At 50.6% G+C, this 14,721-nt stretch overlaps 7 protein-coding genes across 7 annotated transcripts; 3 read left to right on the top strand and 4 right to left on the bottom strand.

Annotated features, from left to right (window-relative positions):
- Nucleotides 1-337: 337 nt before the first annotated feature.
- On the bottom strand, nt 338-2,293 carry BO94DRAFT_552270 (sugar porter family MFS transporter; the record flags this gene model as incomplete). Its single annotated transcript, XM_025613591.1, has 5 exons — nt 338-735; nt 805-1,158; nt 1,218-1,649; nt 1,699-1,813; nt 1,871-2,293. The coding sequence occupies 5 exons, from the start codon at nt 2,291-2,293 to the stop codon at nt 338-340; spliced, it is 1,722 nt and encodes a 573-aa protein (XP_025473468.1).
- Nucleotides 2,294-3,204: 911 nt separating this feature from the next.
- On the bottom strand, nt 3,205-4,604 carry BO94DRAFT_17848 (quinone oxidoreductase family protein). The gene has a single exon (XM_025605964.1). It carries the CDS (start codon nt 4,388-4,390, stop codon nt 3,413-3,415), a length of 978 nt encoding a protein of 325 aa, XP_025473469.1. The 5' UTR covers nt 4,391-4,604; the 3' UTR covers nt 3,205-3,412.
- A 1-nt stretch (nt 4,605) lies between these two features.
- BO94DRAFT_17855 (MFS transporter) lies at nt 4,606-6,420 on the top strand. The gene is made up of 2 exons (XM_025605965.1): nt 4,606-6,018; nt 6,064-6,420. The coding sequence occupies exons 1-2, from the start codon at nt 4,820-4,822 to the stop codon at nt 6,374-6,376; spliced, it is 1,512 nt and encodes a 503-aa protein (XP_025473470.1). The 5' UTR covers nt 4,606-4,819; the 3' UTR covers nt 6,377-6,420.
- BO94DRAFT_17839 (putative C6 transcription factor) lies at nt 6,243-8,330 on the bottom strand. The gene has a single exon (XM_025605958.1). The coding sequence runs from the start codon at nt 8,132-8,134 to the stop codon at nt 6,464-6,466; it is 1,671 nt and encodes a 556-aa protein (XP_025473471.1). The 5' UTR covers nt 8,135-8,330; the 3' UTR covers nt 6,243-6,463.
- A 133-nt stretch (nt 8,331-8,463) lies between these two features.
- On the bottom strand, nt 8,464-10,631 carry BO94DRAFT_530086 (sugar porter family MFS transporter). The gene is made up of 5 exons (XM_025610608.1): nt 10,529-10,631; nt 10,348-10,474; nt 9,853-10,291; nt 9,152-9,799; nt 8,464-9,095 (listed from the first exon to the last, which is right to left on the bottom strand). Exons 2-5 carry the CDS (start codon nt 10,422-10,424, stop codon nt 8,649-8,651), a joined length of 1,611 nt encoding a protein of 536 aa, XP_025473472.1. The 5' UTR covers nt 10,425-10,474; nt 10,529-10,631; the 3' UTR covers nt 8,464-8,648.
- Nucleotides 10,632-12,247: 1,616 nt separating this feature from the next.
- BO94DRAFT_541503 (uncharacterized protein) lies at nt 12,248-12,586 on the top strand (the record flags this gene model as incomplete). Its single annotated transcript, XM_025613049.1, has 1 exon — nt 12,248-12,586. The coding sequence occupies one exon, from the start codon at nt 12,248-12,250 to the stop codon at nt 12,584-12,586; it is 339 nt and encodes a 112-aa protein (XP_025473473.1).
- Nucleotides 12,587-13,908: 1,322 nt separating this feature from the next.
- On the top strand, nt 13,909-14,434 carry BO94DRAFT_440050 (uncharacterized protein; the record flags this gene model as incomplete). The annotated part of the gene is made up of 2 exons (XM_025607501.1): nt 13,909-14,299; nt 14,352-14,434. Coding segments are annotated over 2 exons (474 nt in total), but the record flags the coding sequence as incomplete, so codon positions are not given.
- Between the last annotated feature and the right edge of the window lie 287 nt (nt 14,435-14,721).

Below are 14,721 nucleotides of genomic sequence, written 5' to 3' on the forward strand. Positions count from 1 at the left end.
GAGTATATAGTATATAATTCAAGGGAAATTAAATCCAGAGAATGGTAGAATAGTTCATGGTTGAATATGAGTGGCAATTGTATTTCTTTACTGCTACCAGATAAGGCTGCTTTTATCTGTGTGTGCAAGCCTAGGAGAGAGTAGGGATCACATTCACAACTCAATAAATATAGCATCATATCCAAATACTATATCATATAGCAAGAGAGAGACAAATTAAAATGCACGTAAGCAATCAATTAATACTACCACTACCTCACTACAGAAAGACCCGAAATATTACCACCACCCTCCCCATCTCCCCATCCCCACCAAAACCTCCCCCCTAAGAAAAAACCTACATCTCAACAACCTCCCCCTTAACATCCCCCTTCTCCCCCACATCCAAGTCCCCCACCTCCTGCATCCCCGCAAGACCCAACCTCTCATTAATCCTCTGCATCCTGACCCGATCCTTCTCCGCAATACTATCCATCCCGCCGCCAAAGAAAATATCCAACTCCTCGAGCGTCTTATCCTTGGTCTCAGGCGCAAACCTCCAAATAAACAATCCTCCCAGGGCACTGAAAATTGCAAAGAAGATATACGTCCCGTATTTCATCGAGTTAAGCATGTCTTTGGTAGTGAGTCCAATCACAAAATTAAACATCCAGTTTGTGGATGCCACGATGGAGACGCCTCGGGAGCGGGTACTGTTGGGGAAGATTTCTTGCGCGAGAACCCATGCTACCGGACCTATTGTTCGAACTTTGGTTAGTAGCTAGTTCTGTTAGGGGATAAAAAAAGGAGGAGGGATGGACATACCCCACGAATAAGCAAAATTGACCGCAAACAGCCAAATGAAGGTAATAGCGACCCAACCCTGGGGTTTATCCAACCCTTCATTCTTGTTCCAGTTATCTTCGTACAAGCCCTCCACGATAGCGACGACAATATGGCATAAGAACATGCCCGTAGCGCCGGCGATGAGGAATGTCTTGCGACCGAATTTGTCGAGTAGGAGGACAGCAGGCAAGGTGAAGATGATTTGGAGGATGCCGGTGACGCCGGTGGCGAGGAGGGTTTGTTTGGTGGAGGAGAAGCCGAAGGAGGCGAAGATTTGGGGCGCGTAGTAGAGGACTGCGTTGATGCCGGTGAATTGTTGGCAGATCATTGTTCCTATTCATTTTCCAGATTAGCTGGGGGTTTTGTTGGGGGAGTTGGGGAGGAGGGCATACCGCATCCCAAAACCAAACGTTTCAGCATATTCGGAGCGAAAAGTGCCTTCCAGGGGGCAAGTTTTCCACCTGAACGAATGGCTTCTTCTTCGGATTCCTCGTCGAAGAGCACAGCGGCTTTGATTTCCAGGATCTCTGCCCGCAGAAGGGGATCATTCGGGGGCAGTCTTCGGAGTTTGGACAGCGCGGCGGTGGCTTCTTCTTCGCGGTGTTTGGACATCAGCCAGCGAGGGGAGAAGGGGAAGAAGAACATTCCGAAGAAGAGGATCCAGGCAAATAGGATCTGCAGGGCTAGGGGTAGACGCCATGCGATGGTTTTCTGTCCGAGACAGGTGTGGCCGTGGTTTTGGGCTGCGTTGTAGGTGCCGTCGGAGAGGTAGGGGTTGTCGATGCCTTCGGGGTTGCAGGTCGTGCCGCCGACGTATTGCATTCCTGATATGATGAGTGAGGGGGAAGATATGGGAGGGAGGGGGGAATGTACCATAGTCGAGCCAGAAGGCGATCGATGTGCCGATCGTGATGGATAGCTGCTGTAGAGATACCAGAGAGCCTCGAAGCTCGGGAGGTGCGATTTCTGCTTGATACAGAGGAATGACCTGTATCTCACCATTAGCATACACCGATCTCCATTAGAAAAAGGTGAAGGGGCATACCTGACTAAACATCCCAATCCCAATACCACCAATAATTCTCCCCGCAAAGAAATACGACGGCTTCTGAGCCCCAGCCTGCAGCCCCGATCCCAACGTGAAGATCACCACCGCCACCATCATAGAATACTTCCTCGAGATCCTATCGGCAAGATACCCATTGAAGAGGGCCCCCGCCCAAGCACCCAATTCCAAAGCCGACACCAACCAACCCTGAATAGTGGAGCCCATAAAGTACGGGAAATGGTTCTCAAAGTTCTCCATGACCAGGACCGGACTCATGACACCCTGATCATAGCCATACATGATGCAGCCAAGAGAGGCAAACGCACACGTACCAAAAACGTACGGATTCTTGAGCATACCCGCCAAGCCATGAGGCTTCTCGGCGTTGGCACGACCAACGACTGACTGACTGACCACCATGATGCCGAGAACGAGACCTCACACAAAATCAAAGTCAAGCCTTGCCAAGCGACGCAGCATACGAGGGGGAAACCTTGGAATAGATATATAAGCACATTTTCTCCCTCGATTCTCACCATCCCGCGCAAAGCACTGTGGCGTCTGCTTAGGGCTCGGTTACGAATTGACGCCCAACAGCCAAGAAAGGCCAGAACGGGCAATTATCGGGACAACACGCTGGCTGTTCTCGTTCATCCAGTGGTAAGGGGCCGGCGTGCTGGCTCTGACTCTCATTCCACGAAGAAATGACCAGTCGAGGGCGTGGTAAAACGCCACCAAAAAAATTTCGGCTGCTAGTCTTTAGTTTAGCCGCCCGTGACACATAGTCACCCCATGGGCCCAGTGGCCCCGGGGTAATACCCCGGAAATAGGACACGGGGATCGTTAGCTTCGTGGTGGCCAAATCGATTGGAGCGCTCGGACATAGTGGTCAGCAGCACGTGGATATCGCGGAGAAAAGGGAGACAATGATTGAGAGCGAGGGTCGGAGTCAGACGGGGCATGTCAGCGTTGCAGCGAAGGGTCCTGAAAGTTGCCCTGCTTCCTGCCCTATGGCGATGGCGATGGCCGGGGATCTGGGGAAGCTGGGAACAGCATGAGCCAACGACATTGCGATAGTCGGAAGAACCGAGAGATCCACGTGGCGCGTCATCATTCACGTGCATGAGCTTAGCGTTGTTGTCAAGTCGTGTTGCCTTGGGTCATTTGGGATTGGATTGCAGCTTGAGATCTCGCAATCGGGGTGAAAGGAAGCGAGCTGCACAGCCAATCATCGGCCTGGATTGTGGGTTGCGGGCCGTGCGGGCGAGTCTGGGCCCTCATCGGCTGTCGGCCGTCGGCAGCACGCGAACTCTATTAAATTGCCCTCTCCAAGCAGCCAGCTCGACTGGCTAATGGCTATTGCGAAGGATTCCTCCATGACCCTGACCAGGGTATTGCTTCGAGGCGGGGAAGCACCTGTTCTGGAGACAAAGAAAATTCTGGGAGTCTCGTGTTTCTGGAGTGGATCTAAAAATAAGAGCTAATTACAATAAAAGAGGCAATGCAATAGAGACAGGGAAATGACTTATCCGGATAGTCTCACATCTCAATCACCACTCTTTCCCCGGCAGTCAGATACCCCTTCTCAACCGCCGCCGCTAATGGTACCCGGTGAAACGCTCCGTCATCCTCCACCTTCAACAATCCTTCGTCGAACCACTGCCGCAACAGACGCAAATCATCCATCACCTCGGCCATCGTGGTCAGACCGGTGTTACAGCCCTCAAGGTGGATAGCCTTTCGATACGCCTGGAAGATATCAAACGTCAACTCTTTGCTCGCAGTCCCTCGCGGTGCTGCAATCCAGGCATAGCGTCCATTCACGGCCAGCTGCTTGATCGCAGCACTCATCAACTCGATGCTGCCCACCGCATCAATCACAACATCCACGCCATGCTTCTTGGTCAAACCTGGGATCCGGGATTGAAGATTGTCGACATCTTCAAGAAGAATATCAGGATTGGAGTCCGCACGTCGTGCGGCTGTCAGCACAGTTCGACAGCCCATTGCCTTGGCGATTTGCACGGCTGCCGAGCCGACTGCTCCGGTGGCCCCTAGGACGAGCACAATGTCGTCCTTGCGGGTTTGGGCTCGGCGCAGACAGAGAAGTGCAGTGGCAAACGGCACTCCAACGGTGGAAGCTTGGAGTAAACTCAAAGATGAGGGCTTCTCGACGAGTGCTTCTTCCGGAATAAGGCAGTACCTCGCATGAGGCCCGTCGACCGTAAAGCCCAGAGCTGATCCACTGCTTCCGTAGACTTCCTTGCCAATCCAGCTCTTGGCTTCATCGTCACTTGCTATGTCGACAACGACGCCGGAAAAATCCCGTCCTGGAATGCAAGGGAAGACGGTCGACGGAAACCCGCCTTTGGCGTTGAGTCGGTCGGATGGGTGAATGTAAGAATAATGGATTTTGACAAGAGCATGTCCATGTTTGACAGTTGGAATTGGAAGGGAAACGAGCAACAGCGTAGGATCGCCGCTGGGAGACGATCGAGTCAGTTGGAGGGCCTCCATTTTCGCCGCGTCCTGGTCGTTTGTTTTATCTGGGCTCGAATGTGATTTCAGATAGACAAATGCCCTGCGTTGGAGTATATGCCCATAATGCCGTCGTATTTATAGGCTTCATTTCGTGACCTCCACCGTGATGATATCGAAATGTTCGATATCGGGCCATCGGTGTGTGGCGGCGGCTGCTGCGAGCCGCGCGGGCCGTCCTCATCCAGAACGGCCCGCCCGACCATGACGCATCTGCGATTTGTTGGCAATCAACAAGCCCTTAACAAATTCCCATCGCTTCTTTAAAGATGCTCGTTGTTTCAGGCTCGACTTCTTCAACGACTTTGCGACCTCAAATGTTAGCGGAATCCATACCCCTTGAATCGCCTTCCGAGACTTTCCCGAAGTGTGCGACTTGTCAGTGGCACAGGAGATCCTAGTTGCATAATGGCCAAGGAGGAAGAAAAGCACGACGCTTCAACAGAACTCAAAGACCCTACGCAACAGGGTCCGCCCAAGTCGCTAGGCAAAGAAATCGCATTTATCGGTGTTGTTTGCGCCGCTCAGTTCATGACCCAGGCCGGACTCTCGCTCGCAATCGCGCCGTTGCATATCATCAGCGATAGCTTTGGTGCCAGCCCCAAAGACCTCACCTGGGCCTCTGCTGCTTATAGCTTGACAGTGGGGACATTCATCCTCGTAGCAGGGCGGCTGGGGGACGTCTACGGCCACCGATTGCTCTTCATCATCGGCTTTTCTTGGTTCGGTCTGTGGTCCCTTCTGGCAGGTTTCTCTGTTTGGTCAAACCTGGCATTCTTCAACTGCTGCCGGGCATTCCAAGGCATAGGGCCAGCGTTTCTTCTTCCTAATGCTGTGGCTATCTTAGGCCGCACGTATCCTCCCGGTCCTCGGAAAGACATGGTGTTCAGCCTCTTTGGGGCGACTGCTCCGGGCGGATACACTGTCGGTGCGACCTTCTCATCATTGCTCGCCCAGCGGGTGTGGTGGCCTTGGGGATATTGGATCATGGGAATAGCTTGCTTTATCTTCGCCGGTCTTGGCACCCTCATCATTCCTCCCACGCCGCGTGAAAAATCCCAAGACGACGGAATCTCGGTATTTGCTCGACTGGATGTGATGGGTGCCGCAACGGGCATCGCTGCTCTTGTACTCATCAAGTTCGCATGGAATCAGGGCCCAGTTGTCGGATGGAACGTGCCATACACGTATGCCTTGCTTATCGTGGGAGTCCTGATGCTCGTCGGTTTCCTAATTATTGAGCGCAAGGTGCCCTGTCCACTCCTCCCTAAGTCATTTTTCAAAAGTGAAGTCGCCTGGGTCTTGGGCTGCATTGCTGCCGGGTGGTCCAGCTTCGGTATTCTGGTATATTACTACTACCAGTTCCTTGAAGTGATTGATGGCAACTCCCCCCTTTTAACAACAGCAAAATGGTCGGGCGCCTCGGCTTCGGGCGCGTGTGCCGCAGTGGTCACCGGGTTTCTCTTAGGACGTGTTCCACCCAGCATCATTATCTTCATCGCAATGCTCGCTTTCATGGTCGGACAAGTACTGCTCGCCACGATTCCGGTAAACCAAATATACTGGTCACAGGCATTTCTGGTCATGCTGATCACCCCATGGGGAATGTAAGTATCCATTGCTTCACACTAAAACATCTCTGATTGGTGCAGGGATATGTCGTTCCCATCTGGGACAGTGATCATGAGCAATGCCATGCCCCGGGAACACCAGGGCGTGGCAGGCTCGCTTGTGAACACTGTGGTCAGCTATTCCATCTCACTGGGTCTTGGATTTGCCGGAACTGTAGAGTCATACGTCAACGATGGCGGCAGGAACACTTTGAAAGGGTATCGGGGTGCCTCGTATATGGGTGTCGGCCTGGCTGGCTTGGGTGTGCTTCTCGCAACATGTTTTATGCTGGTCACTCGGTTCAGGCGAGGCAACTGTGTTCAGAAGAGATGTCAACCAAAGCAGGCTGTTTAAGTCTTGAGACGACCAGCCGTTATCATGTACCATAATCCCTATCCTACAGATTGTAGATATTCCTTCCTAGAGTTGAGTAGATCTCGGTTAATGCATCAAGTCCATGTCAAGCAGAAAGTCCAGATCAATTAAAGGACCTTGTAAAGGCTGTGAAAATGGATCGAAAGGTGCATCAGCCAGCACGGAAGGATATGCTGAATTATCCGTGGCAAGCTCGCTACCACCTCCCAGAGCCCTTTCAAGGCACATCAGGCCCTTTCGCTTCTTATCCATCGAGGCACGTATCAACTTTCTCGCAGTTGTAAGAGCCTCGTTCGCCAGATGCGTGTTTAGACGGTCCGCAATCACCTCCAAGACTTTCGTGGACTCGGGAAGTTTTGTAAGGCTCACCGGTGTGTCTATCACAAGGAGAACGCAAACGAACTGGAACACGGTGCCCAAAACATTCCACCAGGGCTGACCATGATCGAGAAGCCTATGCGCTGCTTCCAGGGCAGCCATTCCGCTGCCAATCACCTGATCCAGCTGCTCGTGTTGGAAACGGAAATTCACCAGCCGAAGACGACGATATAAGCAGAAAACTAGATCGGTCCGTACTAACATCAGGAAATCATGGTCAACGTGGATGGATGCCACCTTCTCTAAAGCGAGCACTAATAGCTGAGACCCGACAACGGAGTCCCGAGTCATGTTGCTCACCGGCATGGCTTGAACCAATTGGCACAGTTGAGGGGTAAAATCATTTTCAGGCGTGGAAAAGCACACCGGTTCCTGGGTATGTAGGCTGAGGTCCATGACAGATCTGCCATAATCGTAGGCAATCAGCACATGCAAGCATTCTGCGACCTGTCCTATCCGTTTGACATAGCCTTGCTGGCTACTTGAGCCAGATGTCCCGGTTCCGGGTAGGACGATGGAACCTGGCTCGTGCTGTATGCCGGTTGCCTCAACCAGATGCATCATGGTACAGCTACAGAGCCATGCGATATGTGGCCGACTGGTTGTCCGGACATAGATCGTCCGCAGGATCCACGCTGCCACTTGTTCGATCGAGGGAGAACGAGCAACGTAGTAATCTTCCAATATATCCTTTGCATGTCGTACAATCCGCATCTCTATTTCCTGGCCCAGTGTGCCTTTGAACAGAGATGCTAGCCCAATAACACCACTGATGACAGCCTCGAAACTCGATCCCTGCGGTTTTCCGTGCCAATGATCATCTCCTTGATTATAAAGTCGGTCCCCATCGAGAAATTTGAAGACGGGGTGGATTGTCGAGATGTAGACTTCAATAAGACTCTTAACCGTATCCCACGAGACGTGATTAACTACCTGGAAGTTCACTGCACACTCAGGCTCCCTTCTGATGCCCGCATTGTACGCAAAGGAATGCAGACGAGGGGGATCCGCCGCCTGCACATCCAGCCCGACAAATAGCGGGAATGCGACCGATGACTGCCTACCGACATAGCGTTGTTTCGACGGCTCCAGGATGCCCTGCTGAGACGGGACTGCCGGGTTATCGCCAGGTTCAGTGGAAAGACGGACAGACTTTGTCTGTGGCAAAGACCCTTCGGAGGTAGCCCTGCGTTTTGAGGACCTTTGCTGTGCGACATCTTGGTACTCGCAGTCGTATCCATAACCCGAGCAGGTGTTACATGGAAGCGACCCGTCGCATTTTCGTTTGCGCTGACGGCACGGAACACACGCTTGGCGGGAGCGCTGCCGCTCTTGACCCGCGAGTGTCTGACTCGACATAAGCCCAGATACATGGAAGATGGGTGTGTCTACCCTCAAGATCTATTAGAATGCCATCGGCAGGCTCCCATAGATAGTGAGGTAATGAATTTGTGCCTTGGATGTGAAAACGCGATAGACAATGAGACCGATCACCAAGGATGGGGGGCGTGAACAATTGGCGGATACTAACCTATCCACGTGATCTCACCGCCCCACCACCCGATAAGGGGAAGATAAGCACCAGCGATTCTCCTCATACAACTTACCCAGATAAATAATTTGCTCTTTTTCTCCAGCGAACCCAGGCCTTTAGCAAAAGCTATAGCAATGTCAAGACTATCGCATTAAAGACTGACTTTATTCTCTATTATGGGATAGATTTGGTGGAATAGCGTTATATGCTCATACTGTCCGTGGACGAAACGTTTCGAACCCCTATAGCAGATGGCAAGCTATTGGCATCTCCAGAATTCCCTTCTAATGTGCACGGTACTCTCTCATACTGGTACTGACCACTAATTATATACGAGCCTTACGACCGACGCTTAAAGTTTGAACTATAAGTGTCATGCACTGCAACCACCTCCAGCTGCTTGCCGGCCCCAGGTGCCACGGCAATCCCGGTATTTCCTGCAGGCGCACCGGTGTCCAGTTCGCCCCTCTCGCTTGCCGACACCAAGCCATCAGGGCTCTTCTCGACCACGTCCCATTCTGTCCCTGCAGCGATTTCCAAGTTCTGACCGCGTGTTTCTCGCACAAAGACGAAACAAAATACTGTAGCGGCGATGTCGAAGGCCATGAATAGAAGGAATGTGTTTGCCCCAATATTGTCAATCATGTAGGGACTGGCGAAAGAGAAGCAGAACGAAGTGGCCCAATGGGCTAGCATGCTGCATGCCAGTCCCAGGGCTCGGATTCGTGTAGGGAAGATCTCTGGCACATACGCCCAGGGAACCGGGCCCCATGAGCAATTGTATACCTAGAGAGAATTCTATGTCAGACTTGAGCCTTTTGGAAAAAGCAATCTCTGCATACCATAATATCCAAATAGAGCATGGCGACGGTGGCTCGACCGGCGGGTGTGACTGATGTATTCGACTCGGTCGGAATACACTTGACGATCAATGCAGTGATCAACATACAGACAGCCATGAGGGCCGATCCGCCTGTAAGCAACATTCGGCGACCGAACCGTTCCGCAAGGAATAGGATGAAGAATGTGCAAGCGATGAACTTTACAGCGCCGAAGAGACCGGTAAGTAGAAGGTCGCGATTACCACCGCTGCCAACAAGGAGTTTGAAATACTCGGGTGCAAAGACGGCCAGAGCACTGCTTCCTGTCGCATTTTGGAACACGAAAAGCATGGGCCCAACGAAAAAGCGAAGACGGTTAGCCGGTTCCCACAATTCGCGAAGAGAGAAGTTCTTCTTGGCTGCACTTTCAGCCTTCAAGCCGAGCTGTGTTTCGTGGAACTCCTCAATGGTTTTCTCTCCATCATCACCGCGAATCCAAGTCAGTGATTTCCAAGCCTCGTCGGCCCTATTCTGGCTCAACAGCCAACGTACGGATTCGGGAAGTGTGAATGCTCCGATCACCATTATTCCTCCAGATACAAGCTGTAGACACACAGGAATCTGCCATTCTCGCGAGGTTTTCGAGATAGATGCACTTTCAGCGACACCCTGTGTATCTTGATGTTAGCCCAGAATTGGAAGACATCCATCGAGTAACATACATAGTCTATCCAGTAAGCTGCGAGGATACCCCATGTGTATAGCCATTGATAGAAAGAACCGCAGCGTCCTCTGATTTCCTTTGGCGTCATTTCCGCCGAGTACATAGGGACGACAACGCTTTGGCCTCCCATTCCAATACCAGCAATTATCCGAGCCGTGTACCAGGCACCAAGCGAGTGGGTGTTGATAACCTGGATGATGACCCCGACACAGAATATAGCAGTTGAGCCAATGATGACATATTTGCGCCCGAACTTATCGGTAAGGTAATAGGCGACAAGAGCTGCGACAAAAGACCCCAACTGTTCAAGACCCACTGTCAAGGAAGAGACCTTGGATTCATGGGCGCTGGTGTAGCGAAAATCTTTCTCAAAGGTACTGTAGCTGAGGATTCCGCCCGCGATACCGGAGTCATAACCCGACAAGAAAGAGGAGATGCTGAGCAGAGTCCTCAGGATTAGCTGTGAATAACGGGTATTGGAAGACTCTCTTACAACACGATGGCGGCCAAATGATACGCTCGCAATGTTCCGAGTCGCGAATTGAGTTTAGGTAACACCCAAAGTGCCATGGTAACGCTTCTCTTGGGTTATCCACAGGTGGAGAGACAAATAAGAAAAACTGCAGGGCATCAGAATAAACCAACAGACGGCTCAGCCCAAGGATATAAAAGACCTCGTCGCTCGGGGCCTCCATGACTTCGAGTGATCCTTCGCTGGGTGGCCATTATGTGCGGGTGGAACATGCTACTAGCGTCAATTGCGTGCTGAGTGCCCTGCGAGTGCGCAATTTCCTTTGATCTATACTGGCAGTATTCAGTTTTATATCAGCCCATGGTCTTCATATGACGCTAAATGCCCAACCAAGTGTGAGCGAAAGCCGCTGGTTCGACGGACCCAAATTGTCATCGTAGACGAGAGCCGATGCACGGACGGTGCTCCAACGACACATCAGGCCGCCTGAGTGGACTCTGAGGAAGCTTGGTGCTGACGCCTTCGTGCTGATGGATGAGGTGATGACTAGTGGCCATCTGCAGCCCGCTCGGCCTTGTGGTTGGCGAGCGAACGCGCGTCGCGATAGGAAGTGGGCAGCTTGCAGGAGAAGCCGTGGCGAGTCGAAGGACCCCACGGATTTGACAGGTGACGGACGGGGGTCTCAGGTGACCTCAACCTAGGTACCCTCGACCCCCCACCATCGGAAGAATCTCCGGTTACGCCCACGATGCTTAATTTTAGCTTCTACCAGGATTCTTTAGAGTTGGTGAAGCTTTCCATGCTCCTGGACGAGAAATCAGTCGCGGCTTACAGTGCCTGCTTCTTATGTTTCATCATTTCAATGTGCTTTGTAGCATAAGTTCCCCTGAATTTATCTCGTGTTTGCTTTTTTTTTCCCCTGGAAATCATAGTCTTAAATTCTGGGATCTCCCTGAAAAGCCTGGTACAGAATTTTTGGGTCTTATAGTAAAAGTTGTGGGTCATACCACGTGGAAGATGCCACCAAATCGTAGGGAAATTTCTCGGAATTCAGGTAATCTAGGCCACACCTCCATTTCTATAAGAATGATTGAGCGCTCTTGCTTCATGAAGGCCCATCTAAGCAAGTCATTCATCCGATTTAATAGATGTTGGTTTCTGTCGGGTCTTGTCAAATTACATTCACGAGTTGTACAGGGTGAAGTTATCCATGCCTCTTTATTCCTCCACCAGGAATGTTTTTGTCTGTATGGCACGCATCCCGTTTCTCAACTGGAAGAGTTATATTATAACATCACCAATTATATTCTTTATGGTCTCGTGTGTGTGCAATCAGAGCTCGATCTAATCAGTTGGTATGCTGTTGGTTTTATGTGAATCCATCCTTGCGAACAGGGACCGAGGCTGATAAATTCAACACAGGAAACCAAGGGCGCGGACCCTGTTTTTTATCGTTACACTGTCAGTACTGTCGTCTGCCCAAGAAGGGTCAAGGAGAATACTACAAGTACTACTAGTCTTAATATGATCTAGCATCATTAGCTACTCAGTGTGAAAATGAGTTCTTGTAGTGCAAGCTAGAGTGTTTTTTGATTTTTTTTGGGATTTGCCCGTTCCCTGATAGTACCACATCTTGTCATGACTTAGAACGGTCGGCAAGGAGCGTTCCGTGAATTGAGATGGCTGCTGTATGGGCATGTCTCTCCTGGAGCTACGTGAATACCAGCACCGTCTTTTCCATTTCAGGCACCCAGCTCTCCGGATCAAAGACTCTCTTTCCTTTCATGGACTTGCATTTACAGGTATGTTCGACAGTTCAAAAAGTGAGGAATCGTTATGACTTCTGATAATCCTGTTCGTACAAGTTCCTTTCCCGAGCATCTCATCTTAATCTGAACAAACCTGCGAAAAGCACCGCAACATGTCGGACGATTACCCCGAGGTCAGTCAGTGGCAGCTGTCCACCACCTGGTTCTACTTTCCGTGTTTTCGAGGATACCGGACATATGTCGAGCGACTGGAAAGCGCCATTCACGACGCCGACAATTTGCATTACGCCATCTACCAATACGTGCCGTTCCTTTCCCCCCACTCATGGGGTATATTGATCTACATCCACCATGCAGTCGACTCCGGCCTGCCCACAATTTTGGCAATTGCTCGCGGAGAACTGGTCAGGCTTCTTGTAATAGCAAGGCGTATCGAAGAAGAGGGCGCCCGGTCGACTCGTGAGCAAAGCTGTCTCCCGAGTTCCAGATAGGGTATCGAAGAGTAAGTCGAGTTTGGCTTCATCGGACCAATATTTACTGGCCTACAGTGACAATTTTTGGCCCAAAATAGTAGAAACAAGCTGATCAATGATGGGAAGTGGTGTCATTTGTTGATAGTTTGCCATACTCAAGTGTACAAGGCTCTTTATTCATTTCCTTCTGCGATTTTCAAATGGGCTGTTTCCGCGCTTGTGACTGAATAGTGTTGTGCTGTTATTTTCTTATTCTGACAGTTGCAGTATGCTAAAGACCAAGGTGAAATGTATTTTCGAGGCGGTTGATAATCAAATGCATCATGGATGCCAACTGACTGCTGTTAACGCATTGACCTCATTATCTTTGTTTTGACTGGATAGACCCTGGCACCCAACCGCAGCAAGGGGTTTGATTTTAATCTTACCGAAGGTTTCTTTGTCACCCAATCCTATAAGAGACTCCTTTCTGCTCTCCGCATGTCGTCTGAAATTATCCTACACACATCCTACGAAATGAAGCACATAGGGTGAGTCCGTACATATGTCATCCTACCATCACCTACCCTGAGTCATAAGCAAAAAAGTCATCATGATGGGATTTCCTGAACGTAAGCATCTCGCTCGCACAGCAACGCTCCTACATAGATTCTGTATAGTTCTTGAGAGGCTGACCGCGAGCTTTCCTCATAGCAAGGGTCCGAACCATGGCTGACAATACGTTGTGACTCAACCAGGAGACGTAGCGATGAGTATATCATAGATGGCTCCAGGTATTTAACCCCTCCATTTCCCTCGACACAGTTTCCATCCTGCACACTACAACAAATCCTCTCTATTCTCCAAGTTCTATACACGTTTCTACGAACTCCATACTACACCCTCAAGCTACAACCTTAACACTACCACCTCTATATCTGATCATGGCTAGAGACGAGCTCCCGACTATCAACAATATGCCGGCGCCAGAGAACCCACGCGCTAGACGCAAGCGTCTTGTGATCATCTTTATTTCGTGCTTTATCCTCGTCGTTCTCGCCACTGTTGTTATCTGTCTTGCAGTCCTGATTCCACCGAAGCTCCACCACGATAAGAGCCACCACGGTGGCGGCCATCACAATGACGGTGAGACTCACCATGGGAGCAATACTCAAACCGGAGGAGATACCTATCACGGAGGTGATTCTTCTAACGGAGACGATATCCCCCACGGAGGTGATTCTCCTAACGGAGATGATACCCCCCACTGGGGTGGCACTTCCAACGAAACTAACATTCAACCCGGACTAGGAAGCCAGCCAGGCAACGGCACCGACCAAATCATTCCCCACGATGGAGAATGCCATGTCGTCAGCAAAGTATCCTACACCTTCTACGGATACCCCGACAACGACCCTCCGGGAGCAGATATCTCGGAAGACTGTGGCCGCGGCATGTCTGCTGGTGGCATCGGCACCCACGAAAACCCACTCACCTTCGCTACGGCTCCAGGCGAGTTCGACAGATGCGAGATCGTCTACTCGCCGTACCTGCAAAAGTATATAATCAACGAAGACTATTGCGAACAGTGCAATAGAGATTGGACGAGCCACATCTGGCATGTCGATGTGTGGCTGGGAGGAAACTCGACGACCTACGACAAAGAGCAGCTGAAGTGCGAGAACAGTTTGACCTCGGAAGAGGAAAGTCAGGTTGTGATTAAGAATCCGAGCAAAAACCTTCCTGTTGATCGTAAGTCTCTACCATCAGGATTTTGTGACACATACTGATTGTGGGATCATAGTTACGTCGTTTTATTTGGGGGGCAACTCGGCTTGCAGCCACGACCATATTTATCTGGACTATGAGACGAAGGATTATTGTTGAGATGCGGATGTTTGTAATTGATCTAAATCTTGGGACGAGACTTGCTTGGATTATTTCTCTCATCTGTTGTTTGAAATTGTGTGTGGCTGTTTCTTGCTTTGTTGTTCATGGGTTTTACTCATGTCATTTGGGTACTGTCAATGTGATATAATCTTGCTTAGCTGCCTAGACAGACAATGCAGCACTTGCTCTCTGAAATTGAGGACTTGATATCCTCTTTTGGTGCCACCATATATTAATACGAGAGCCCCACAAACAACTGGCTGCAGGATGGTGCAAGTGTCGGA

The sequence above is a fragment of the Aspergillus sclerotioniger genome (genome assembly GCF_003184525.1).
Source record: "Aspergillus sclerotioniger CBS 115572 chromosome Unknown BO94scaffold_1, whole genome shotgun sequence".
Lineage (NCBI taxonomy): Eukaryota > Fungi > Ascomycota > Eurotiomycetes > Eurotiales > Aspergillaceae > Aspergillus > Aspergillus sclerotioniger.

What these genes read in the sequence shown, in the direction of transcription:
- BO94DRAFT_17848 (XM_025605964.1), bottom strand. Translation starts at nt 4,390, where the DNA reads ATGGAGGCCCTCCAACTGACTCGATCGTCTCCCAGCGGCGATCCTACG.
- BO94DRAFT_17855 (XM_025605965.1), top strand. Translation starts at nt 4,820, where the DNA reads ATGGCCAAGGAGGAAGAAAAGCACGACGCTTCAACAGAACTCAAAGAC. An exon ending in CTGATCACCCCATGGGGAAT is followed by an intron (nt 6,019 to 6,063) that starts GTAAGTATCCAT and finishes TGATTGGTGCAG; the next exon opens with GGATATGTCGTTCCCATCTG.
- BO94DRAFT_17839 (XM_025605958.1), bottom strand. Translation starts at nt 8,134, where the DNA reads ATGTCGAGTCAGACACTCGCGGGTCAAGAGCGGCAGCGCTCCCGCCAA.
- BO94DRAFT_530086 (XM_025610608.1), bottom strand. Translation starts at nt 10,424, where the DNA reads ATGGCACTTTGGGTGTTACCTAAACTCAATTCGCGACTCGGAACATTG. An exon ending in CATTTGGCCGCCATCGTGTT is followed by an intron (nt 10,292 to 10,347) that starts GTAAGAGAGTCT and finishes GACTCTGCTCAG; the next exon opens with CATCTCCTCTTTCTTGTCGG. An exon ending in CAGCTTACTGGATAGACTAT is followed by an intron (nt 9,800 to 9,852) that starts GTATGTTACTCG and finishes CAAGATACACAG; the next exon opens with GGTGTCGCTGAAAGTGCATC.